Source organism: Nipponia nippon, unplaced genomic scaffold (assembly GCF_047370975.1).
Source record: "Nipponia nippon isolate SJK-2023a ecotype South Korea unplaced genomic scaffold, ASM4737097v1 scaffold_32, whole genome shotgun sequence".
Lineage (NCBI taxonomy): Eukaryota > Metazoa > Chordata > Aves > Pelecaniformes > Threskiornithidae > Nipponia > Nipponia nippon.
In genome coordinates, this window is record NW_028262350.1 from 2,113,263 (window position 1) to 2,139,307 (window position 26,045).

Below are 26,045 nucleotides of genomic sequence, written 5' to 3' on the forward strand. Positions count from 1 at the left end.
ACAGAAATGCCACCCTCGATCCCTGGCCAGGCTTTGTTTTCAAGCCGCTTTCCACCAAAGCGGCTCTCGGACCGGGTCCTTGGGGGAATTCCCGGGGGATGGATTAGCCGGGGCTGCGCCCAGGGTTTCCTTGGCTCAGCTCTGCTGTCCCAGGTGTGCTGAGTTCCCGGGACGTGCGGATCCCAGGGCACCTGGCCCTGCTCCTCCCCTGCCCTCCGCCCCGCAGCCCCTCTCCTCATAACCCGCTGAGCAGGCCAACGTTCTCCAGCACGTTGAAGCGAGCTGCAGGGTGTCATGCTGGTGTCTCAGGCAGCCCTGCGACCTCTTCAACTCCTGTTGACTTCAGTTTACAGCAACAGCTCGCTCGTGGGTTAACAGGGATGCTGCGGAGAGTTACAAGCCAACCTTCCCACTGGAGCGGTGGTGTCACCGGCGGACGCGGTCCCGTAACCGGCTAGCTGGCGCGGCAGCTCTGCGGTGAGCGCTTTAACATGTGTTTGTTAAGTGTTTCTCAAGTGGTTTGTTGCAGGCTGGGAAAAAGCAGCTCTGATGTTAAAACAACGGGCTGCCGCTTCCAGTCGGCAGATTATTTTTGTCATTTGTGGATGTTTAAAAGTGCTCGTGCGCTGTGGGTAGGCAGCCTGCGGGAAGGGCTGAGTTACCGCAGGCCTGTGCAGAGAAGGAGACGGGAAGTTTTAGGCTCTGAATTTATTATTTGTGAGAATTCATTGCTGCTCTCGAGGTGCTGTTACCGTCCTTTGCAGAAAGCGAGGTTAGGGCTGCGTGGTCAGGGCAGGTTAAAGCGGTGCTTCAAAGGGCTGAGCCTCGCAGGAGGAGCCAGGGGTTCCCCCCTGCGCCGAGAGCATCGGCCACAGCTCGCGTTTCCAAGAGGAAGGTGTGTAAAACTGGAGCAGATAAAAAAAAAAAGAGGATTTAGAGCGGGGAGGAAGGCAATTCCTTGTGAGCTATTGCAGCTGGGGGAGGTAGAGAGCGATCGTAAAAAGTAAAGGTGAGGCAAAGTGAGAGCTGATTACAGCGATTTGTAAAAGCTGAAGTGTGACAGCCCTTCAGCAGCTCGGGAGAAGGGAAGGGAGCGAGCTGCGAGGGATGGTGCCTCATAAATAAAAGATTCAGCTGCGTTTGGGCTGTCACAGGCAGCGAAGGGGGGGAGCTCCGGCTGGCTGGAGAGAATTTACACAGAAAAGGTCAGAGCGAAGCCATTTCACATCAGTTTTTCATGAAAGTCTCCACAGAATTAATGAGACAAACGCCTCTGCAATGCAATACTGAAATATTTGACCTATTTTTCTACTTTTAAGGTCCACTGAAAAACTTGAGGTACTACAAGAGCTTCTTATACCTCTAGTTTTCAGAAGGAGGAGGAAGTAAGTGTTCATTTGACTCGCTTGCCATTGCACTTAGTACCTACTCACTGCTTTTTTTCCCCCATCATTTATGCATGTGGCATTCCTCTGTTGTGAAATAGGCCAAGAGACACAGGCAGCAATCGCCGCGCCCGTCTGCTTAATCTGTATAAGCCCGCACCGTGCACACAGTGTCCAGTTGGCAGCTACGATAATCAGCCTACAGGCAGTTTAAATGCTCGTTACAGTACATTTTATTCGTCGGTATTTAATAAGTAATGATTCCGAAAAGCTCGGAGCGTGGTCTGTGCCCATACCATCTCCTGCTGTGTTCCTGTCAAAATGGATAAGTTAAACTGGGTTGAATCTGGTCGATTTTTGGATGAATACCCACCAAGGAATTTCTAGATGCCATAAGAAGTTGCGGTTATTGAGTAGGAGGTGCTCTTTTGCTTGACTTAGTCCTACATAGTGCAAAAAAGAAAGGAATGGCTCTGTGCCGGCGAGCTGGGCATGGCTTTCCATGGCTGTGCGTGCGCGCAGGCAGCGGGGCGCAGAGTCCCCTTCGCTCAGATTGCGGGGGTTACACCACCGTCGCACAAGCGGCTTCAAAAGGGACGGTGTTGGCTGCTCAGCTGTGCTTCCCGAGGGGAAGGAGGGTAAGAGTTCTCTGGTGTCCCTTGACAAGGTGACTATCTCTGGAAGGCAGCAGCCCCTGGCAGGGAACGACTTACAAAGCTTAAAGTTGTTTGTTTGTTTGTTTTTAAAAGCCCGTGTTCTGGTAGCCCCACCGCAGCCTCGGAAGCCTGTGGCAGGCTGGCCGCTCCGGCGGGCTCGCACAGCCCGCGCTCTGCACCTCAGGGGCGCTGGTGAGAAGTCAGGGTTACTCGTGAAGCTCTTGATAGTAGCAAAACAAAACCTTTACTGATAGTGCTTTATGAGCAAAATGATCAATGGCTGCAGATCCAGCAGCTACCCTTCAAAAGCAGAGCGGAGTAAGTCTGTTCTGGGAAGACAACTTTCCCATTATCTCAGGGCTTTGGCAATTTGTATCTTGACTTGTTACTCATCCGGTGAACTTGACAGGAATTTACAGCTGGTGTAAAAGGATCATCTGCTCATAGAGCACCTGGGGCCAGCAGAGCTCTGCCATGAGGATTTTGTGCAGCTGAAGGAAAAGATGCAGCAGCAAACAGGCGGAGGAGGCTCAGCAGCCTCTCTGCTTCCCTCCCCGGGGCATACCCGCTTCTTTCTGGGGAGCAGCGGACATGAAAGTTGGATCCTTAATTCTCCTGACTGCTGGGCTGTAGAATTTGTTATTAACCCTCTCCCTCGTCTCAGAGACCTGATTTCCCTTTGCACTCTGCTGCTGCCTGCTCACCAGCAGAGCTCCCACTGGCGGCAGCCACACCGAGCCCTGAGCGGGTTGGTGTCCGTTAACTACAGCATCGTACAGGTTGGCACAGGGCAGGCTGGAGCACTTCAGACACAGAGGAAGAAATGAGGATAAATAAAGGGAAGGGCATTTAATGTTTTTAAATCACGCGGATTAAATACTTCTATTAATATCTGCTAGAAATTGCTCATAGAGATTCTGGTATATGTCATCATGGCATGTAATTTCACTGCAACTATCTGCCATCTTTCCTTAAATTGTTTAGAGCTCCTTTATGTCCTCTGAGCAAACTGCGGCACAAAGCTGTGGCGTCTGGTGTCACCACCAAGAAACAGGCTCTTGGCACTAACAGCCGCATGGCAAACTTCCTTTTTTTTCATGGAGTTACTTTACCTTGTGTGAACGCTTCATCTTATGCATCATTTTTACAGTCGAAGTGGTCCCTGCGTACAGAAAATGTAGGGGTGCGTGACTGACGATGGTTTGCGATTGTTCACAAATGAAGGCAGGATTCTAGAACTGGTAGCTAAAAATGCAAAGGACATCACAAAACCAATAACGCCTTCACAGCTGCTCTTCGGTTTTCCAGTTTCTGTCATCAGTTTATTAGCAAGATCTTGCTCCGTACTTTTTGACTCGAGGCCTTGTACAAATCTGGCAGGTCACTTCGTTGTTAGGACTGTAGGTTCCGGGATCGCAAACCACTGCGAAGAGAACACAGTCAGTGTTTCAGCCAGCTCCTCTCCGCCTCAGCTGGGGCCGGGACCATCAGACAGCACCACGTGCCTTCCCGACGCCGTAAGTGAGAGCTCGTCCTTCCCGAGCTCGCGGAGCCTGCCTCTTGCTAAATACCCCGTACTCCAGAACTAGCACTAGGTGCTGCTGGCAAAAGAGCTTTTAAAACAGCCGAGTGTTTTCTAGCAGCCCTACCATTAAGGGAATTGTTTCTTATTTGCTCTGTATCTCGAGCATAGTCACTCACCAGTGACCTGGAAGGAAAAAAACCCACTTCACTGCTTCCACTTACTCTATTTGGAAACACAGTTACACCTACCAGCGCATTAACAAACACTGCCAGCTTGTTTTCTGTTCCTATCAGTTTTTTTAAATCTGCGATGTGAATGTCTTTCCAAAGGAAGAATGGAAATATTGTTACTTTTGGCACTGATATTTACCAAATACTCTTCAGAGAAACCTGTGATCAGAGCTAAAAAGCTATATTTAAAACAATGTATTTTATATTTACCACAGCAACTAGCGCAGGTCTTGTGGGTGAGATCGTTTTTCCCAAAACCTGGTCGACAACTGTCAATGTGGGTGACTGAGAAGCTGTTACCCACGTAGTGTATTGTAGGAACAGTCTGAAACTCGTGCTTCAAAGCATACGTCTGTTTATTGAAAAACTCTCCAATTCGATCTCTTGCCTAAAATTCAGAAGCAATGAAAGAATAAAAAAATAGTCAGTTGTTTTTTCTTAACTTAAAAATATCAGTACATACTTTTTAGTCCTGATTTCGCCCCCACACTGACCTGGCACCTTAACTGGGAGCCTTCCTTTGGCTTCAGGGGGCCTGGGATCAGACCCAGTATGCAATCTGATACAGGCTTTAACATTAAGAAGCCAGAGAGAACAGATTTTTAGAAATCAGCTACGGTAGATTTCCTTTAAATTGTATTTAATTTACCAAATCATAAATCAAAGATTTAGTTTAGAGAACTGGGAGTTCCATATACTAATATAAATACTAAAGTTTATAATTCTTTATTCTTAGAGGTAAACATAAAGGAAATAATGAGCCTGGTTTTGTTGTTTTTTTTTTTTCTTTTAAACTGTTTGGATCAATTTGAGTTTTAAAAACAGTTTTCCATCCTGAACGGAATTATTTGAAGTCTATGAATTGTCATTTACAATGATATTAATCCCATAAAATCTGGGTGAGGCTGGATTACTTCCAGTCAAATCTGTAGATGCTAAGGCAGAGATTTGTGTTAAATACCCAGAGAAGAGACAAGGCCGGCTGACACAGAACCTCTTGAACTCGCGTATTTGTCACATCTTCACAATCGTAAGGAACCTGGTGGCAAACTTCTTCCCATCCTGGTGCAAAAGGATTTACTATGGGTGGGGGGAAAAAAAGATACAGGTCCACGTGCTGACGAATACATGGCAGTGAACTCAAATACCTCCAGCAGGTATCTTTAGGTTCATTTCAGAAAACAAATAAAATGCATTACTGCTTTTAGCATCTCACTTCATCCTATTGTACCCTCTTAATTTTGCCTCTAACTTGTGAAGAATTGTGGGGTTTTTATAGATATTTTTTTTCTTTCACCTGTCACTGTCTGCAGTCATGGTCATGTTTTGAAATAGTTCTTTTGATTGGGTGCATTTGAATGTTGAAAAATGAGTGACTGATAAAAGGGGGGAAAAAAACAGATTTGGTCCTGGTGGTTTCTATCCAGTTACTTAAATTGCTTTGTTCCAGTAAGAGTCAGAGGTCAACCAATAAAATACTGGGGGGAAAAATACCGCTAAGCTGACAGGAAGAATGGAACTAAATTCTCACACAGTAGCCTCAGGTTAGAGAAAGGGCTGAAGTTTTACGTAAATTTAAAGCCTTTGGGTCCTCGGTTTGTTCTGAATGTTTCTTGACTTTACTGAGGGGAAAATGGCCACAAAACTGTTCCGTAATCTGTTGGATGGTCCCTCTTGGCACATGATGAGAACAGAGACAGGAGAGAATGTGGTCAAAGCATTAATGAATAACTTCCTTTCCTCAGTGATAAAACATCTCTAAATTAGGGCAGCCATCAGGGTTGATTTAACCTGTTTTGCAAGGTGCTACAGCCACATCAGTATTACCATAAGGGAACTGTGAGGCTCTTGCTGTTAACCTCTGTGCAGTTTCCTAGAACAAGCAAAACCACAGAGGTCACAGACTTATTAAAAATCAAATAATGAAAACGAAATAAGACCATTTTCCCTTTTTACCAAAAAAAAAAAAAAAGCCATGGCATCTTATCAGCTATCTCCTTTCAACAATCCTTCCAAAGTGCACACCTTGAAAAGTAACATTTCTCGCTAAGGTTGTAAGAAGTACAGCGCTACAAATTCAATATATAAACTGCATTTTAGCTCCATCTGTGGGCTAGTAAGAAAAAATACAGGGACTCCGAAAGAAAGCAGGGAAACAACTTCTGAAGGTATACTTGACTTTAATGTATTTCAGATGTTGTTTATAGTACTCTCAGGTTGTTTATAAACAAGTAAATGATCCCTCCCAAACAAACACTGAAATCTGTTACCTTGAAAACTAACAAACAGTTCATGCAGGAGGCCTTGTTTTGGTATCTTGACAGAATGGCATTTGTAGGACGACTCTACGATGTGACAGGTCAGATCAGAGATGATGTTATTTACGATTTTCTTTAGTTCCTCAAAGAACTGGCCGTTAGCTGCTAGCTCGCATTCCTTTGTGGCAAAGCGAACAAATACCCGGTATGCATGGTCAGCTTCCCTGTATGCTTTAAGAAAACAGTTTGTGTGTGAGTTCCCCGGTGCAATCACAGATTGAATCTTATACAGAACCTTATCGTCTGTATCAGTGTACTTTGTATCTGAAATATGGGCTCTTATTCAGAAGTAAACAAATAAATAAAGCTTACTCATTAACCAGAACAGAACAAACTTGTCCTTGCCAGAGCTGACTCAAATAGTGAGACATTTTAGTTTGAAATTACAGGAATTTATGTGCTTATGTTATGCGGCTCTGCTCCCAAATATTAAAACAAAAAAAGGAGGTAAACAGTAGAATAACACAGAACTAGCATGTCCACAAAGTTGTGTAACTGAAATGGATTGGGATTATGCAAAAACATTCTACGCAATTATGGCGTAGGAGTGAATATTTTTAAAAACTATTTTAAAGAAGTGTTTCTCTTTGGAAATGTTATTTTGTGGGTGGGGAGGCGAGATTGGTGAACGGTGGTTAGAGATGGTGGAAGACGGCTGAAGCGCGCTGCTCGAGCAGTTGGGGCAGTGGGCTCGCTCTGCATCAGTGTACGTTCGGTTTGGTAATCTCTCTTGCGGGAGGCTGCGCTCAGACACGAGCTTCCTTTTCAAATCACTGGAATTATTGTAGTTCACTTTGTTCTTATTAAGGGTAGAGATTATTTTATTCTTCAAGTTGCCATGTGTTCTTGGTAGCAGTTATTTAAAACTTTTTCCAAAACCGGGAGAGGGGGTGCATGTGTATAAATTATTTTTTCTTCTGGGAGAAAATGTTAACTAATTATTTATCAAGCCTTGCAATAAGCATGCACTTCACAAACCCACCAAACTACAAAGGCTACGTGCATTAGCTTACTATAAGTTAGCAATCCTACCATATACCATGAATTTATATGCCTCAAACATTTCTCTTTCTTCTTGTGTCGTAGTTTCTATGATTTTGTGAGACAGAGTGCAAGTGTAGGCTCCAGACATGGACTCCTTAAACCCCATCACCATCAGCTTTCCTGTTTCTGTAAGATTCACATACATTCGCCCTAGAACAGAAACAGGAAACACTTGATTACTGGAAATGTTTGGTTTCTGATGCTCTGCTCATTTAGAACATTTGAAGATGAGATCTTGCTCTTGTACATAATGACACTGATTCGTGTCAGTCTGAAACAGTCTAAAATGTATGACCTTTAGGACTTATTGCAAGTTTCCTTCTATCTCGGGCATTTGAGAATTTTGGAGGGAGAAGAGAAACATAGTCTAATGTCAGAGCTCATGGAAAAATGTGACAGAGGACCAAGCGACTGTTTGGACCCACCATCCTATTGCCAGGTGGCATCAATAGGAGCAAGAAAAATATGTGATATCATGTACAGTAATCTACTTAGCCATTTGTGGTTGACTTTTTCCCTTGTAAATAGAAAACAGAAACTATTTCTCTATCTCGGCGTATTTTCCTGATTGCCTCCCTGCCCCCCTGAGGCAGAGGCTGTTTCTAAGTTTGTGAACAAGTACTGTAAAAAGCCTATTCTGTTAGCGACTGGGGAAAAAATGGCTAAGGCAGGCGGAGTGGAAATTCTTTGTAGTCCGAACAAAGCGACTAACCTTCTAAATTTTTTCCATCTGGACCAATCCACAAATACTTGGGATCTATTATGTCTTCTTGAGAACGAGCCAAATCCATACATACTAGAAATGGGCTATTTGTAAACACCTTAACATACACGCTAACTGCAACACAAGAGAATACGGTAAATGAGGTGAAATGCTTATATTGAATGAAATTACCCAAATACTCATTTCAAAAATATATTTAAGGTAATGCTAAGTTTGTTTTTCATGTTTTGGACTTGAACGGTATAAGGTTAATCTTTTATATCTCCATTTGCTCTTATTAATATCATGGAACTGTCCACAGCGTGGTTGGTGCTGACTGTACGGAGGAAACACTCGAGCGCTACACAACTCGCACTGCAGGGTCGCAAAAAGCACCGGATTTTGAGCATTTTGCAGAGTGGGACCCTCATGGAGATGTGAAATTTTCAGAAGTGCTTACAGCAGCACTATGGGACAAATGTATTTCTAAACTCATCCCCCCTCATTACTGTATGCTATTGCGATCATATTTTGGAGTCTCCAGCACAGTGTTTAGCAAAGCTTGGTTGTGTCGCTTCCATGCGTAGTGTTGTCTACGTAATGATTGCTGTACTAAAAGCTCCATTTTAAAAGTCTCGTAAGATGTAAATATATATATTAAAAAAAGACAAGTTTACCTTCCTGTTTGATATCACCATAAACATAATTCTTTTCTATCAAATCAACAGAATGCTGCTCTTCCTTAGGTACAGCTCTCACTGTAGGGAAAAGGACTTAGAATATTACAGACGGAAATCCGAACGTGTGACTGTTAACCTTTTATTTTGTCCTGGTGGGTTTCTGTCTCTTGCCTTACTTTTTCTTTCTCCCCACACCCTTTTCTTAAAAACAAGGGCTCCCACTTGTTGCTGACTTGCCAGTTTTTGTTGCTTTGGTGCCCAGGTGGCGAATCTGACTTAGCTCGCAGGTTCCAGCCTCGCTGAGCCTGTCTCGTTACAAAAAGCCAAGAAGTAGTTATAAAATCGAACTAGAAAGCTAAGGCATGGTGACCGTGGGAGGGTCTGCAAGCATCCCCGAGCCCTTGCCTTTGGGAAACAGCGGGCAGATGTCTAGGCGTAAGGGTTCCTGTTGTGAGAGCCCCAGGAGATGTGGAAATCATGAGAATTTGTGCTTTTTCGGGGCACGGTGGCAGGGGAGGACAGCCCTGTCTGACCGCTGCCCTCCAGGACTCGGGTCAAGAGGGAGAAGGGCGCTGCTGGGATCCACACCGTCCCATCTAAAAGGGGCTGAAGGAAGGTCCCGCGGAGCACGACCCCTCTCCACAGGCGGCTGCGAGGTGCCCCCTGCCCCGTCCCTCCACAGCCGCCCTCCGAGGAGCCCGTGCGCCCCATCGTCGCCGCCCTGCCTCTCCCCCCCCCCCACCCCGGTACCTCCAGCCAGGGCACCCAAGCCCGTCACCACCACCACCGCCCCCAGGAGGCCTCCCGGGGGGGAGCGCGGCCTCCCGCCGCCCCCGGCCATGCCGCCCCCGGCCCCGCCGCCGCCCGCCCTCCCCGCCCCAACGGCCGCCGCGCGCGGCGCTAACGGCCCTGCCCGCCCTCCCCGCGCGCCCGCCGCTTCCCGCCCTTTCCTCTCCTCAACGATGGCGGCGGGGGCGTGCGGCCTCCCCTTGCCTCACCGCAGCGCCTGGGCAGGAAGGGGGGTCCCAGCTCCTCGCTCGGCCGCCTCTTTTCTTCCTCACCCACACCCCGTGCTTTTGAAAAATCCTTTTATTATTATTACTAATTTTTTTTTTTCTTCTTCACGGGCCTGCAAGGTCTGTGTGCCACTTGGCTAGTGAAGGATGGCCCCGCTCCCCCAGTGCTGGCCGCCCCTGCGCTCAGCCCCATGCTTGAGAAACTACCACATCGCTCTTCCACAGTGCGTGGTGAAATTTACTTTTGACTCTAAGGTGGTGTTTCCAGCTGTGTGGGCAAGGATAGGAAACTCCGGGGGGAGGAGGGAATAGGTTCAGGCACGGGCTGTGGTCTGGCTGCTCGGTGCGCTGAACCTGCCCTGTAACAGCAGGGACGGCCGGGCTGGTGGCTCCAACGCTGCGTTTTGAGTATTTGAGGGCTTTGGTAAGGTTACTGCAAGCTTTGCATGCCAGGGGGTTCTTCAGCTGCAGGTTTCTGGAGGAAATCATTATGGGACACCTACTTTCAGCTTAAAAACAAAAAAAAAACATTCCTGCAACTTGCTGTGAGAAAGACTGAAAATAGACCAGGCATATCCTGTTGGCTCAAAGATAAAGCCGAATGCCACGCTATTACTTCAAGTACTCAGTGGTTTTTAAGTCAGTTACGTGTTTTGGAAGACTTGCTGATGACTTTAAGCTCTTAAAAGTAGAAATATTTTGTTTCTAGAGTGAGTGTTATGAAAATACTCAGGAAGCTGAACAGGGAGAGGAGGGTACTTGCATTTGACCACACCGCACATCATGAGACACTCAAGATCAGGCACTGTGGCCAAGCCTCTGGTTAATTAGCTAAATCACATTTCTTGTGCAGCCCCAGACCATGCCAGTGTCCAAAAATGATGTAATAGTATTTGCATAACAAATATGGAACCAGCCAACACAGGAATGATAGTTATTTTTGTAGATGGCTGTAAAAGTTCTAATTCAACAGTTCCATGTAAAAAAGCACTTAAGTTATGACTTTTCTTTAATAAAGCATGCAAAAAAATAAGTGTGAAAAAGAAGGTATCGTATTGTTGATGGAAAATACTTTTACTCAAGCCTGGTGGTATTTTAAATTGGTGTCCCTCTCATTTCATGTCTTGCAAAGCTCCTACTAAATGCATGCACTGCCTCATTATTTCACTTCTCTCTCTTTGCAGGGAAGCGGCCGCACTTTCTTCTTCTGTAGACCAAGATATTAACTCTGAAGTGGTCGGTTAAGGTATAAGAACTATGTCAGGATTTTCATTTTTAATTTCCTTGAGCTGCTGAACAGTTCGTAATTAGGACCACCTCAAAAGATCCAGCGTTCCCATGTGTTGAATGTTTTCAGTTTTACTCAAAGTTAACATTTCACGCTTACGCCGTATAGGCAAAATGATTCAGTTTTTAACGTGTCTGCTATAAACTAGTCATATTTCAGTCTGAACATCCTCTGTTCCTAAAGTTGTTTATACCCTATTGTCATGTAACTGTCCTACACAGCCCATCGCTCCCCAGCTTGTTAATTATTATAAAATAGTATCTTTACTATCAAGCTTTCTCTGCAGTTTTGAGTCTTTAGGCTCCTGGTCTGTGTCTTTAGTCGAATGACTCATTCCTTTTGCAGTCTCTGATATTTCTAAGTTACAGACTGATAAATTGACATTACAGATTTGTAAACGCGGGGCGGGGGGGGGGGAAGCTGGTTATCTTTAAGAACAGGGTAACGACGGGGGGGATTTGATAGGATGAAATGCGGAGCCATGTATTCATGAGTTACTAGGTGTTTTTGCTAACAGCTAGAAGCTCTGTCAGTAGGAAATGATAGAAGAGGAAAAAAACCTATTGTAAACTTGTTGATCGTGGTGTGCATAGGTATTTGATCATTAAAAAGGCAAATATTTTATTGTCAGAAGTAAGTAGAGCTATTTCCAGGAGTACAGGGTCATGCGAATGACCTGTGGAAGGCTCTGGAGAGATGTTACCTGGGACGCAGAACACAAGTTTTGTCTCTCATCTGGAAGGTGAGTGATGTAAAGCAGGGATAATGCAAAGGAGGGCCACGATGAACACAGCGGCGGGTTTTTATCGGCTGGCGAGCCCAGGCTCTTTTGATTTCTGCTCTTGCAGTACAAGCAGAGAGAAGACGTGATTGAGTATCTGATGTGAGGGAAAGCGAAGATTTAAGTTGGAGAACGAAAATGGCCGTGAATAATGCTGGGATGGAAAATCAAAAGAAGTTTCTGATCATCGCAGCAGTAGATTCCAGGTCTTCCGTAAAATCCACAGGAGCAAGAAACCTTCTTAATTATTAAATGCGCATGGCTGGTTCTGGAAGGGGAATACAGAGATTGTCTGGAATAGCAGAGAATTGGGCTTGATTATCCCAGATGTCTTTTTTAACACTATTTCCAGAATCTTTTTCCAAGTGATGGAAAAGCGTCAATTTAAGAAGCAGTCGTTGACACAGCACGGAAAGTAAGCAGGAGAATCATGTTTCCGTGTTGTCTCGTTATCAGAGACCTGAGCCATGGTAACTCGCGCTCGCTGTCTTTGGTTTGATGTCCAAGTGATCAGGTCAGATCACAATTTCATCTGCCGCTCGGTTAACTTGTAGATTCTCAGGTTGCGTGGGTGTTATTGCTGATTCCAGACCCCTTTGTGGAAAACATATGTAGTAAGGGAACAAAATCCATTAAGCCTCCCTCAATCTTCTTACCCCAGAACATTCATTTATCAGTTTTAAAATACAGCTGAGTTGCAGGGCCAAAAAAACCCCCAACCCAAAAGCACAATGTGATGAAATAAGTATAAAACTGTAACAGAGATGCAGCAATAACCCCAAGGGCCCAGAAGTGCACCTGGGGGTGCAGATCACCAGCGAGCCTTCCGCCTACAGCATCTTGGGTTTGCTGTTTTCCTTTTTCTCTCTCGGCTGTTCCCTGGCTCATCAGAGTGCAAAGCTGCAAACGCGAACTCTGTGTTGATGGCAAAGCACGGCAGGTACGGGTGTTCGGTGCCGATCTGAGATCTAGGCCAGCCGTTCTCTTTTTAGGCCTTTTCTTGGTAAATAGCTCCAGGCTTTGGGTGAAGCAAAATGCCACGGCGAGCGCTTGGCTTGCACGTCAAGTCAAGACCGTGTTGTTCTGGCACAGCTCGTGCTTCCTTGTGAATCGTGGAAGGGTTTGGGTCGGAAGGGACCCGTAAAGGTCATCTGGTGCCACCCCCAGCCGTGGGCAGGGACATCCTGCCCTAGGTCAGGTTGCTCAAAGCCCTGTCCAAGCCCTGGGTGGAGTGAGCCTCTTTTCAGCCTTCTGTCCTAAACGTGCAAGAAATTATCAGTTACCATCCCCCCAGCACTAGGAGTGAAATTAATCTTTGCTTTAATTTATTAAACAATTTTGTAACTTGATTTTCTTTTAAATAGCCATGCTACTTCGTTAAGAAAAACGGCTAACTTAACATAAGTTTTATTTTACTCTTATCTCAGTTGTTTAACTTTAATGTACAGTCTGAGGAGTGCGATCTGTTAACGAACAATGCGAAGAAAGCAGCATTTGTTCAACAGTTGAGGCCGCCGTACCATGTTTACGTGCTGTGTAAACAGAGCCAGGACAAACTGCACACAAAGGAAATTAAGTACGTAGAAAAGAAGTTAATTCTCCCACGTGCGTGTGGGCGTCACGGCGCACAATTGCCACGCCAGCTCTAATAAAGGCTTAGGCTGCTTGGCTCTGCAGCGTAAAATAAAATGAGTCACAAGTCTGCCAACGCGAAATAGCTGCGTGTCGCCCCGCTAAACTCTCCGTATGAATCGCTATTGTCCCTTGAGTGACCTAACCCCAGCCATCGCAAACGGCTTTCCCGCGCTATTTTGGGTGTTAGCGCTTGCTTTAAAGACGAAGGGCTCCCTAGAACGCGAAGTAGTATTTTTTGACTGGCTGTCCGTGAGGGGTCGCGGATCCGTTTGTCTTTCACAGAAGGGGCTGTTGAACGGCTTCCCACCCGGCAGCGCTGAGGGAGCTGCAGGGAAACGGCACGGGCTTCTCGTTGGATACGCTTGCAAGTGGAGACGGGCATTGGAGGGAAGCGCTGACCTAGCTCGAGCTGCGGCGGGCGGCTGGGGGTCTGCGCCGTCACCCGCCTGCCTTGGCCCTGAAGACGTGAGCGTGCCCGCACCCTCAGGGTAGCGTTACCCTCGTGAGGCTGGTTGATCGCTCCCGGAGCTGCTCCCCTTGGTCCCGCTCCTGATGGCGCGCCTGCCTCGGCTTCTCTACCTGTGGAGCCACCTCTGATGGTGGGGACAGAGCTCATCTCCCACGGAGAGGGATGCTTTCCCTAAAGCAGAGGGTTCCCAGTGTTTTGCTTTGACCCCTTAGCGTGTTGTGCGAGAGCAAGGGTGCCCCAGCTCTGCCTCCCCGGGGCTCAGCGTCTGCCTGCGCTGGCCGTCGCCTACGGCCTTGGCCGGGCTGCTGGAGGCGAGCGCGGCGCTTGGGCTGGCGTCAGCCTCCCGTGCCGGGGTCGCTCCCCGCCGCCTGATGCCGTTCGTCCTGCGAAAACGGCCGGGGCCCCCCAAAACACCCGCCTTGCCCTCAGCCCCCCCGCCGAGCAGCCGTCGCTCAGCCCCAGCGCCGAGCCCGGAGGCAGGCCGAGACGCCGGGGCCGGGAGCGGGGCGGCTCCGCTGGCCGCCGCCCGGCGCCGCTCTCCGCCCGCCGAGCGCCGCCGCCGCCGGGCCGGATGTCGCGGTGCCCGCGGCGGGCGGGCGGGCGGGAGGGAGGCGAGGCCGGTGCGCTCCCGCCGCCCGCCCCGACAGTTCCCCGGCCCGGGCGGGCAGGTGGAGCCGGGAGCCGCGGCCGGAGCATGGAAGGTGAGAAACGACCCCGGTCTTTCCCCGGGAAGGGGTCGGGGGGGGGGGGGGGAGGCGCTGCCGCTGCCCGTTCCTCCCCGCCGACCCCGCTCGGGGCGCTCGCACCGTGCTCCACCTCCCGTTTACTTCCAAGCGGCTTCTTCAGCGCTTTCTGCAAACAGATTGCAGCCTCTGGAGGAGAAATCTAATCGCGTGTTGCAGTTAAACAGGAAACGAACGGGGCTTTTTTTCCCTCCCTCTCTGTTTAATTTCAGAAACATCACAACATGTACGATAAAGTTGGGTTTTAGAGCCGGCTTTACCTACTGTGCGTATTCTGGGTCTTAACGAATTAAAGGGCGTGTTGGTTTCTTTTCGCTTGTAAAACGTGCATGTAACTTTCAGAGCCAGCAGAAAAATACGTTGCGAGTTAATCTTGGGCTACAGCTTTTGAAGAAAAGCAAAATTACCGGTGTTTTTAACAAGCCTGGCAAAGCAGCGTTGCGAAGCATCCCTTGATTTATGAGTTCAGAGGTGGATGTTCTTACCAGGCTATTTCAACTCATCGTTTTTAGGGCTCGAGTTTAGGTTCCACTGTGTCTCAATGACTTGAGGTTTTTGGTTATTTTAAGTTAGATGCAGTGGTCTACTTAAAAATGTATTTTCCTTTGCTAAAGGTTTTTTTAAATGTTTGTATTTAAATATTTGCTCTCATAGAATCTGACTTAATTGAGACTATCACTGCTCGAGAGGTGTAACTAACGTTTTGAAAGAAGGGGGCTGGTGGCAGTTTGGCACTTAAAAATGCAACCTCGTTTTCTTGATCGAGTCGGGACAGCTGTGTATCTCTTGTGGGAGAAGAAAGCTCTTTAGGTATGTCAGTAATCTTAGTCTCTGATTAGAAAATAAGCATGTTTCTGCCACTACAGCTGAGATCATTTGAGAAGTCTCTTTTTTCTGCTCCTGTTTCTTGTACGCTTAAAGTTAAGGTGCAAACAATGCTTCAGGTTTTAGTTCTGTATGTGGGGATGATGAGGATCAGTTAATGTGGCTGAGCTTGTTACGTTTGGGATGAAGTTAATGCAGAAGACAGTGATATACTGTATTATCTCTGGATACAATAACTGCTATGGGTCTTGGGAAAATCTCAGTTCCACTGGAGTCGATGAGAAATTTGCCGCTGAGGACGAAGGGGTAGCACTTCTGTCCTCGATCGTCTGTGCTCAGCGTGGGGAGGCTCCGTACGGTCACCAAGTGGGAAACGGGCACTGGCAAGAGTAGGTCTCTGAGACCTGGGTCTAGGAAGCCAAAGTCTGCGATCTGCTGGGTTGTATCTCTTCGTGACCGGTTTATTTTTGCAAAGATCACAAGAACTGATCTCATGCTGTCATTTCCATTTGCTGTACTGGGATGAACATCTTGAACTGCTAGAAGATAGGACCTTCTGAACAGCAGAATATGCTACAAACTGAGAAAAATGTTATCCTTAGTTACCCGTTGCTGTCAGGATTTCTTCCCAAAATGACACGTGCACGTAAAATGCCTGTGTCATTTCAAACGTTACCTGGCACTTAAGAGCAGTGAAGTGTTAGAGACCCTATTATTAAAAGTGCAAAGAGTTTATTTGGTCCAGGTGCCTTCTTCAGAAAGCCACGGAGACTGTAAATGCTGCAGAAGGCCATTCAGTGGGGAAATTAGATAGGCTTTCTCTCTTTAATAGGACAACGCGGGTTGAAGGTGAAAAACGTGCTGGGGTGAAGGAGGTTGACTGCTGCACATCGCGAAGGCGCTGGCTCCGCTGCGAGCGTTCAGGGATAAGGCTGTGGGAGTCTACCTGTAGGGCGGTGGCTGAGATTGGTGTGGTTTTTATTTTGGCTGGCTTGTGCCTCTTAAGACGGCGCAAAGACAAGGAAACGAGCTGAGTTTGCTCCATATGCTGTGATAGAAGGACTAAGAGCATATGGGATTTAAAAAGATGTCCACTTTGCAATGCTGTTGGGTTGAAAAATGCAGCTGGCAGTAAAAAGGCAATGTTCTGGTTTTCACTTTGGAGGCAAACAGGTAAGATGATCATAATTCAAGATGTACCTTCTGTTCTGTTGCCTACAGCTGTGTTGATGTTAGAAGGATATTAGTGGTATAATTTATTTGAAAATAATATTTTTTTTTTTGGTTAAAATACAGGTAGGCTGTCTTGTTGCTTCTGTTAACTGGTCAAATACCAGGATAAAACATTAATACAGTTATGTATTAAAATGCCATAACACTTTTTTAGCAAGCTATTTGAATATTTTTGCTCACTTTGGCTATTGGCGTAGAACACAGGATGGCTAAGGATTGGTTTCAAAGGCACATGAATTTTACTTCTGCTTTGTAAATGAACATCGTGCGTCAGCTGCAGCACACACAAGACAAGCGTCTTCTTTCCATGCACCCTTGTCAGTGGATCTCTGTGGAGCTTGGGAAGACTAACGTGTTCTGTAAGTGATTTCCCGTGTTGTGCTTTTCTGGACGTTGGGTAGAAATATGGTCTTATTTGTACAGAATCGGGGATGGAAGCTTCCTAGACCTTCTCCTTCCAGCACACTTGTGACACAGTGAAGGATCTGGCTTAAAATACTTTTCTTGGGAAAGAGACCTGAGGTTAAATATTAGGAGACCACTAAGGCTGTAAAAAGCTACTTGAGACTGATATCATAAAGAAACCAGGTGCTGATGAGTGGATGTCGGAGGCTTGAAAGTGGTACAAAGACTGAGCTATTTCTCAACAGAAAAGAGAAACGTTATACAGTGTGTCCGTTGTTCTTATCTCTTCAGAAGGGTTGTACTGCCCAGCAGCCCATCGTGGACAGGAGCCTCTTATGCTCAACAAAATGTAAATAAATACGCAGAGATGATCTCAAAATTAACTAGATGAGTGTCGGAGGACTGGCTGAACAGGTCCTGCTGGGCTGCCGCATGGCTCAGGCAGGACCGTTCTCTACCAAGCTGTGCTGCAGCTGCGGTTCAGAGGGGCTGGGAACAGAAGAGCTGAGTGTTGGGGGGCTCGCGCTGAGCCCTGTGACACAAAGCTTGCGCTGGCGCGATTTACCCGATAAGCTGTAGCGATGTATGCATCCTTGGTGGAGTGACTGTGTGCTCGGGAGGTGTCCTGGGGAATGCAGTGGTTTCTAAAACAATATCGTTATACAGGAATACATGCAGAATGAGCTTATTTGAAGCAGCCGCACAGGGGCTCTAATTTTTCATTTCGAGACCTCCTGGCAGCCCAGGGGAAGGCAGAATTGCTGCAGTTTCCAAGCCACACCTCTCCCCCCACCCTTCAGGCACCCTTCTTGCTTCATCCTGGGGCTTTGACCAGTTCGGTGCTTTATCGCCCAAATGGGGCAACCGCACAGGATTTCTGAATGCAACTAAAATCGAATTCAAGTATTACAGAATAATGGGGATTTCATTGTCTTGCCCAAGGCTTAATTATTTGCACAATTACAAGGGTTTGTGTAATTTAAGTATCTATATTATCGCAATGTAAAATTAAAATTGGTACTAGAGAGAATTTTGTTCACGTACCATGTATTTGCTGGTTTCCCCATTGTTATTCGCAGTGTAAATTGGTCCATTCGCTTCTTTCTACCTCACTTTTCCTGATATGATAAAATGAAACAAAGACAAATTAAGAGCTATAACTATGGAGTTCCTTGATCTTATTTATTTATTTTAAAAATACAGATTTAGTAAATATTTGAACTTTTTGTCATTTAATTCCACGACTGTCTTTATGACACAAAGCAACGTTCTTAGCTCTAATAAAAGCCACTTAACGAAAAGCTTGCATTCGTGCTAAATTTGCATGAAAGGATAGGAGCTCTGATTTAATTTTAGGATACATTTCATAAGCGCTAATGGCTCAACAACTTGTCTCCAGTCAGGAGTTACACCCTGAAGAGCTCAGGCTGCTGCTGGATGGCTTGAATCATTAATAAGTCCATCCTAAGATGCGTTGGGTTTTTCTTGCTGCTCTTTGGTAATAGCTAGTTCAGAGCAATGGGAACTACATGCATAATGCAACTCTCAAACCCATTATTGCAAAATGGGAGCTGAATGCTTTCATTTAGGAGACAACAGAACCAAACATTTAAAAAAGATTTGCTGGATAGTTCTGTTTTTTTTTTTTTTCCTTCTCTGAGTTTACCTTTATTTTGTTGGATGCATCAGCCCGTCCTCTATTCATGCAGTTTTTTGGATAGCCTCATCTGATACTAGGCTGCTTTGCTGTAGAGTTAACAGAGCTTTATATTTTGACGTTGCGGAGACCACAAAAATGTTCCATACGCAGTGGTGGTAAAGATAGATAATTATGGGGTAAATGTCACTAGTGGTTAACACCTCATGGCCACTGCATGTGTATTTCTGTTATGTAACTGCCAGGAATGAATTTTACGAGTCTTGGAGCTATTATTTTTTATGTTCAAAGATGAGGAAAGATTTTTCTGGTATGTAAAGAGAAAAAAAAAAAAAGAGGGAAAAAAAAAAAGCTAGAGGAAAGAAAGGAGGAAGGAGGCAGGTAGCTGTGAGACTTGAGAAAATCAACCCTCATATCAATGAAATCTCAAGACAGCAAGGCGTCGAGTAAGGACTTAGCTGGACAGGTCAGGTCTGTGCCTCCAGTTAACCTGGCCAGCCTAAATGCGGGTGCTGGAGTGGGAGATGTAAATAGCTGCAGCTTATGTTGCCTTCAGAGCGGTCCGCTGAGTGCTCAGCGCTTTTGGAAAGCAGGCCACATACGTAGTCCTCTAAATTTTTTTTTTTACAAATTCCTGATCGGAATTTGTCAATGGGAATTAGACTTGCATTCCCATGAAACCCAAGCAGATCTTGTGAAGATAATAGGGTTTTCCCTTTGTGTTGAAAAAGAAATGTGACTTGTACTTTGTGCTGCAGAGAAATTCACTTCCTATATAGAGTTACTACCGCTATGCTGTGCTCGCAGGGTGCAGAATGAGATGTTAAGTCAGAAGTGTAAAGTTATTCTGTTCTGTAATTATTTGAAGTTAGAAAATAATACTTAATCCCTTTTCTGGGCACATGACAGTGCTCGAGATAGAAAGAAGTTGTACAACGAAACATAATGATTATTTGGTATTTGTTTCTTTGAGAGTTTTGCTTTTTCAATTTTGCCTTCAGTCAAGAAAACAGGAATGTATAAGATTATAATAACTGCCATGAATGATTCTAAATACTAAGCAACTCAGACTGCTTTTCTGTCTTTTGCAGATTCACAGGCAGGTATGGACCTCAGTAATTCTCAGGAACAGCCCATGGCTGCAGGTACTGTGCTGTTCAAGTTACGTTCTTTCACCCTCTCTTGAAAATTTTCAATTTAAATGGAAAAAAATATATGAATTGCAGCTTACCCAGGACACTCACAAATACAAAGATGAGCATTAAAGGCAAAAAGTCAATTCTAGAATTGAAATAAAATTGTGGAAGTTCAATATAATATTGGAAAATGATACTAAAGGGGAAAAAAAGACTGTGTAGTAGGAAATGAAATGCTTTCAGAAGGAAGCTGGAAGTTTTGATTAGGGAAGCAAGAATAATGTGATTCTTTTGGTTGACTGCATTTCCAAAAATATGAAAACAAACCTCTTGTGCAAGTTGGACAAGTGCTTTACTTTCTTGCTAAGCAGAAAATAAAACTGTTTTCAGATCCAATGTAATATTTAGCTTGAGAAGGACTGGTTTTCTTACTGTCCAACTGTTAATTAGTTAAACAATTTTAACAGCAATTGCACAATGTTTCTGTGAACTTTAAAAATTCACAGGATTGTTGAAAGAAAACACTGTCAGTTTTTTAAACAAAATACTGACCTGAAATTTACAGAAATGTGCGTCGTATTGAGTTAGTCTGTATTATGGTTTTTATGAAAGAGGCTTTATTTGAAAAACTTCACCCAAATAAATTTCACTGTAGTTAAAAATTTGGCTGTATTTCAGAGAAGAGAGGCTTGGATTTCTGGGACATACTGTTGCCACAGTGATCAGCAGAAAACTTTCTGATAGTGTTGATATTTAAAAAGGCATATGTGAAGTAAGCAGAGAATTGCAACTGGGTTCAAAGAGGCTTCCGATTAAACGTGCTTGAGCAGTTTCCTGGCCTGGGGCCAGAATGATTAATATTTTGCCCAAATGAACAAAGTAGAGCTGTGATTCCTTTTCCATGCTCTGAAAAGCTTGCTTGCTTGCTTTCCTGCTAGCAGCAGTTGTCAGAATACATGTGATACAGAGTTACCTGTACTGGATTTTACTCCTGGTTTGTTGTCATTTGGAACAACCTCCAGAACAGTTAAATCCGAGCAAAAGCTCAAGCCTTAAAGGTGTGTACTCTGTGTGAGAGCTTGCGTATGACTTTGGGAAGCCAAGCCATTCAACCAACTGCAACTAATGCATCTGTAGGAAGAACATTGTGAGCAATACTGGGAGTCTGCAGATACCTTGAGGTAATCACCTGGAAATGTTCTTGGAGCATAAACAGTTAATTTTTGTTTGTGGTTGTTTGTTTTTTGTTTTTTGTTGTTTTTTTTTTCAGAAGGACAGGAGGTTTTGACAGACTGTAATCTGAACAAATCCCAGGAAATGGAAAGTATGGATAATGCGGAAGATATGAAGGAACACAATCGGTCTAACGAAGAAGCAGGAGGTAAAGTGGAGATTGAATTCTGAAAAATACTAGTTATATTTTGTCTCTTTATTCATCAGATTATGCTATGAGAGTGATTAGAAAGTTTATTCTGGATCATGGCTCTGGTTTTCCTGCATGTCTGCAAAACGAATGACAATACAATTAGAGTGTTCCAACATGCTGCAAAGGAGGAGCAACTGTTTCCCATCAGGGAACCTCACGTGCATTTTATAAAGGTCACTTTTACAGGGTCTATGAAATAGGGATAGCAAGATAAAAAAGCATGTGCATAGGGTGAGCTCTTTTAATGTGTGTTGTAGCGTACAAATTCTTAAAAGTAGTTTGCATATGACAAATGCGTCTGTTAGGACTGCACTTTTATTAATGTTGTTAAGCTACTCTGATATCTGAAAAATAAGTTGGCAAATTTTTTTATTTTTGAAAGAAAGGATAAGTTACCTCATATTCATAGGGCAACTCAGCCCTGTAAAATTTAAAACTGTAGCCGTAATCCTGTACTTTAAACTGGGGGTGGGCAGAAGGCTGGTCAGTTTATTACGTTTATTGTTTATTTTGAACAGTAGACCCTTCCTATACAACTCTGAAAGAAGACACAGGTTTGAATAAAATATTAAACCAATATGTACTATTTTTTATTTAAGAGGTCCTACATAAATGCATATTTCTGTGTATCTTTAAAAACTAGTAGGCCCTCTTCACTTAATAGCTAAAAGAAGCAGCTCCTGGGCTCAGCAGTCTGACAGGCCCTCAGAGTTCAGGATTTGTATATCTGTGTATGACACAGATGTCGAGCAAGAGACCTTGAATTTCTTCCTTGATGTAGAAGCTCATAAACTGAAATCACAGCATTAATAAACATTCCTGCCAGTGAGCTGAGCGTGTTCATTTATGCCAGTTCTCAACCACAAACAGTGAAAAATGCTGCCTGGTAGAGGATGTGGTATACATATACTGGGGAAAAGGCATACATTGTTTTACCAGTTTCACGTTGCCTTTCAAGTACTGCATGTCCATGGCAGTACAGCAGTGTCAAGACAAATTATGTCTGTGGCTTTGGTTAGCAGTTTTGAGGTAGTGTTTACGTATCACATGAATCAAGTAAATCACTAAAGAATTGTCTCTGTTTTGGTTGCCCGAGTGTAGCCTTGGTTGTTCCCTGTAACGTAAATGTGATTATTTTGGACTGAAATGAAATGTTCAGAGGTTAAACTTTTGCATTATTAAAGATTAAACTTTTTCTATTTATTCATGAAGTATAAAACAACGTGAAACACTCAAGGGAGTGCTGCACTAGCAAGAGTCCATGAGGAGGGTGAAATTAATCTCACTTAGGTATCTACAGCACTGGTGTCTAGAACTGTACTGGCGTCTGGCCTTTCTTGACAGTCGATGGAGAGAGAGCATGCAGGTTTTCTGACCAAATTTGGGTGTCTGACTTAGGATGAAGTGCCTCGTGTCCCCAGAGTAGCTGCTGCGTAGCAGGACTCCATTTATAGTCAGTGGAGAGTAGCTTAGTATAGATGCCTGCAGCGTAGATTCCAGCTTGGGCAGGTGAGATCTGCTCTGCTTACCCTAAAAAGAGAAGTTTAATGTTTTTATCCACAGAACGTGGAAGGTTTGAGCCTTTTCTCCATCCAAGGCATCTGATCTCTCTTCCAGATCCCACAGCACATAAAATATTCGCAGCCGTATTCCAGCTCTCTGTCCCTCCCTTATGCCATTTCCACTTGCACTAGCTCATTTCTTCTACCTCTGCATTCCCGGCGTCCCTGCCCTTCGCTCCTCCTAGTCACTAAGCCATGGATACAGGAAGCGAGGACAGGGTTTCTTTCACAAACCCCTCAATATTGACCATCCGAGAGGAATTGCGTTAGCTTCTCCCCACCTTCCCGTTCCCGGAGCCCTGTCTTACCGCTTGCAGGTGCAGTGTCATGGCCCCTAGCAGGTCTTTTTGTCAGGTCCTTGACTATCCTGTGCCCTTCAGCTTCAGTACCGTTTCGCAGGCTCTTTTCCATACGTTTAAGTCAGGTACAACTTAAACACTTGCGAGAGAATGTTTATATTGATACTGCTCTAATATATGATCCATTTTTTATATTGCTGCTGATCTCTTAAGTCTCTTTACAATTTGTTCTGGAATGCAAATACTGAAAACTTACATCTCAAAGATAATGCTATAAATATCAATAAAACATTTCACTCCGACAGACTCCCTTACCATTAGCGCATTCATTCATTATAAAGCGAGTGCGAACCTACTCAGTACCACAGTGCTCTATTCTTTGATTCTCACTGTAGGAATAAAGACGCGATTGCTAGGAGAATGCTTTTTTTAAATGCACGAAAAAAAGATAGCTACAGTATCTTAGCGATAAATGGCACAAAATAAAATATATATTGTGTTTACTTCATTGCTTCACATACAGTCCTCTACAATCATGCTGATACCGGAAGCACAAATCTTAAATATTAAGCACGCTGTGCTAGTACTCTAGGCTATGCGAATATCAGTAGGTGTATTTAAATTCTTCCTAAAGCCCAGCACCACTTCAGTTGCTGTTGGATACTAAAATTCACAAATAATCTTAGCTTTCCTGTCATGCCTCCTGTATAACAGTAGCAGCTAGGTTAGTCACTGAGCAGTCCTTGCGGTTCAATAACTATCGGTCTTACTTCTAGATAAGTGAAACCACATTCTGACAGTGCTGCCCTGGTGGGAGTATTATCGCTCAGGGATCACTGACCCTGGTAAAAATGAATATAAAGTATTCTCCAGAATCACGGAATAGAAATATCGTCAGTATCGGTCATGGCTCTTGGGAAATGGATTATGTCCTGCCTACACCTGAAAAGTCTGTCTGTTTAAAGGGGGAAAAAAAAAAAAAAAAGCTCTATTTGGAACTTCTCCAGGTGTGATCACTAATACCCTCATTACATATCAAATTTAAAGAGAAATAATGAAAAATGCTTGTGTGGTTCTCATAAATGTTAACTGTGGTATTCGTGATCCACCCCTTTTGTAGCGAGCAATTCCACTTCAGTATCTTCACAATTCACCGTTGATGATAGCCTGCATCGCAGAAAACTCTCTTTTTTTTTTTTTTTTTTTTTTTTTGTTTCTTTATCCTGAGCCCCTGCATGATCCATGCCCCCAGGGTTTGTTCCATCTGCTGAAGGCCACATTAAGAGCATAAGGCCACTGACTCATCAAGTGAGATCAAGCATTTGATAGCCTGCTTTCCACTGCCTTAATATGTCTATAACATGTTTTTCTTCAGTACGATTATGTCTGGTTTTTCCATGTTTCGTCAAGCGTTCATAGTGAGCAGTAATCTTCCAGTTTCTTGGACTATACATTTTTTTTTTTGTGAATCTGGCCTTGTTAATGGGTGACACTCTAAATACATCGTGGGGACTTGTTCTGGGACTTTGGGCAGAAGTTGGAGCCTGGGCAGGTCTAGATGTTGTCAAACTCTGGTGTGGAGCCCTTTATGTCAGGTCTGCAGAAAGTGGTACTGTGATCCTTTCAAAAGGCTGCAGAAACTTCATAAAAGCACTAAATAAACTAGCGTATAGGGCTGAAACGTCATCACAACTGGTACTCTTTCGGTATAAGAAAATCCACTTTTTCAGCAAAAAATTCCGTATTTGTACTTCTCCGAGCACACGCAAACGCGCTGGCTGACGTGGTGTTCATTACGTCTGCGTCATAACGGACGAAGGTGAGCTGCCGCTCGATGAAAACAATTCAACCTGTCCTATTCTACACCCCTTTTAAAAGGGCTTCAGCTATGAGGAGTGCTAAGCGTAGGGCAAGCAATCAGGCAGAAGACTACAGTAATATGTTAATTAAAAGCTTGATGGAGAACAAGGGAAAAAAAAAAAAAAAAAGAAAGAAAACCCCTTTTTTTGCCTCAAGGGAATGGAGGCTGCATGCTGTGGTGCACATGGTGTATGCTTGCCTGCAACCATAAAAATACGCTGTTCCCATGGTGCTTCCTGTATCTAGTCTGAAAAGAGGCAAGCGATGAGACAGCTAGGGGAGGAAGCACTTAATTTCCCTTGTTTCTTTATGCGCCCCCAACACTGGGGCCAAAGTTTTAGGGGCCAAAGTTGAAGCGTCCTTCATTTAAAAATCAAATAAAAAAAAGCCACGTTCTTTCCTATGGGAGTCACAGTCAAGCGCGAGCGTTTAATTATGTCTTAATTCCCTCATCTGTTGAGGCAGACAACTTTTTGGGTGTTATGAATGTTAGCTAGCTTTCATGGTTGTGAAATAAAAAGAAATAGAAGCCACATTTGTGGTTTATGGATGCTAATTGCTGCTGCATTTAGGTCTGTGAAAGGGGGCGGTTAAAAGGCTGGAGTGAGACAGGAGAGGATGACAAACCCTCGCTTAGGCGCGTACTTGAGGTTCCAGTGGTGCTGCTAGCACACGCACTTATCTGCTTGAAAAGGAAGTGCCGTTTTTTATCAGAATATTACATCTCCCAAGCCCAGATCGAGGCCTGCCGCTCATGGGACTCAGGGGTTATCTCACAACATCAGCAGTACTGTGCTGCAGAAGTTCACTTAACAGGGGATTTCTGTAAGTGTTAAAACCAGGCAAGGAGTCTGTACTGCTTAACTGTGTCAGGTCTCTGCTTTGGTGGCTATGCATGAACTGAAAGTCGCATCTGAGTGTTATCAACAAAAGATCCTCTTGACTTTGTTTTATCTCTGCAGTACTGTACTAGCAGCGGCAGGAATGCTGCCAAGCACGTTCAGTGACATCAACGCAGTCAGTTGTGTCACTGCCGCCTGTAAATGATTGACATCAGCTTGGACTACCCTGCACAATGGGTCGCCCAGAGCGGAGACAGAAACTCGGATATTGTCATTGCCTTGAAATAATCAGAGAAGTGCAGCTATTTCTTATTCTAATTAACCCAT

General features: G+C 44.7%; 2 protein-coding genes across 8 annotated transcripts in view; one reads left to right on the forward strand and one right to left on the reverse strand.

Annotated features, from left to right (window-relative positions):
• The first annotated feature begins 283 nt into the window (after positions 1-283).
• IKZF3 (IKAROS family zinc finger 3) overlaps positions 284-26,045 on the forward strand; it is a 51,374-nt gene continuing 25,612 nt past the window's right edge. For 2 of the 7 annotated variants that reach the window (XM_087770303.1, XM_087770307.1), the window contains exons 1-3: positions 16,334-16,471; positions 19,685-19,738; positions 21,000-21,110. In XM_087770303.1, coding sequence (XP_087626429.1) covers positions 16,441-16,471; positions 19,685-19,738; positions 21,000-21,110 — 196 coding nt within the window. In that variant the 5' untranslated portion in view covers positions 16,334-16,440. Of the gene's footprint in view, positions 478-14,301; positions 14,432-16,333; positions 16,472-19,684; positions 19,739-20,999; positions 21,111-26,045 lie in introns of those variants that run through there. The other 5 variants (XM_087770306.1, XM_087770301.1, XM_087770305.1 and 2 more) reach the window with 5 other exon arrangements.
• ZPBP2 (zona pellucida binding protein 2) lies at positions 3,367-9,382 on the reverse strand. Its single transcript, XM_087770309.1, has 8 exons — positions 9,307-9,382; positions 8,539-8,619; positions 7,871-7,996; positions 7,147-7,308; positions 6,067-6,285; positions 4,791-4,876; positions 4,007-4,184; positions 3,367-3,464 (listed from the first exon to the last, which is right to left on the reverse strand). The coding sequence occupies exons 1-8, from the start codon at positions 9,380-9,382 to the stop codon at positions 3,367-3,369; spliced, it is 1,026 nt and encodes a 341-aa protein (XP_087626435.1).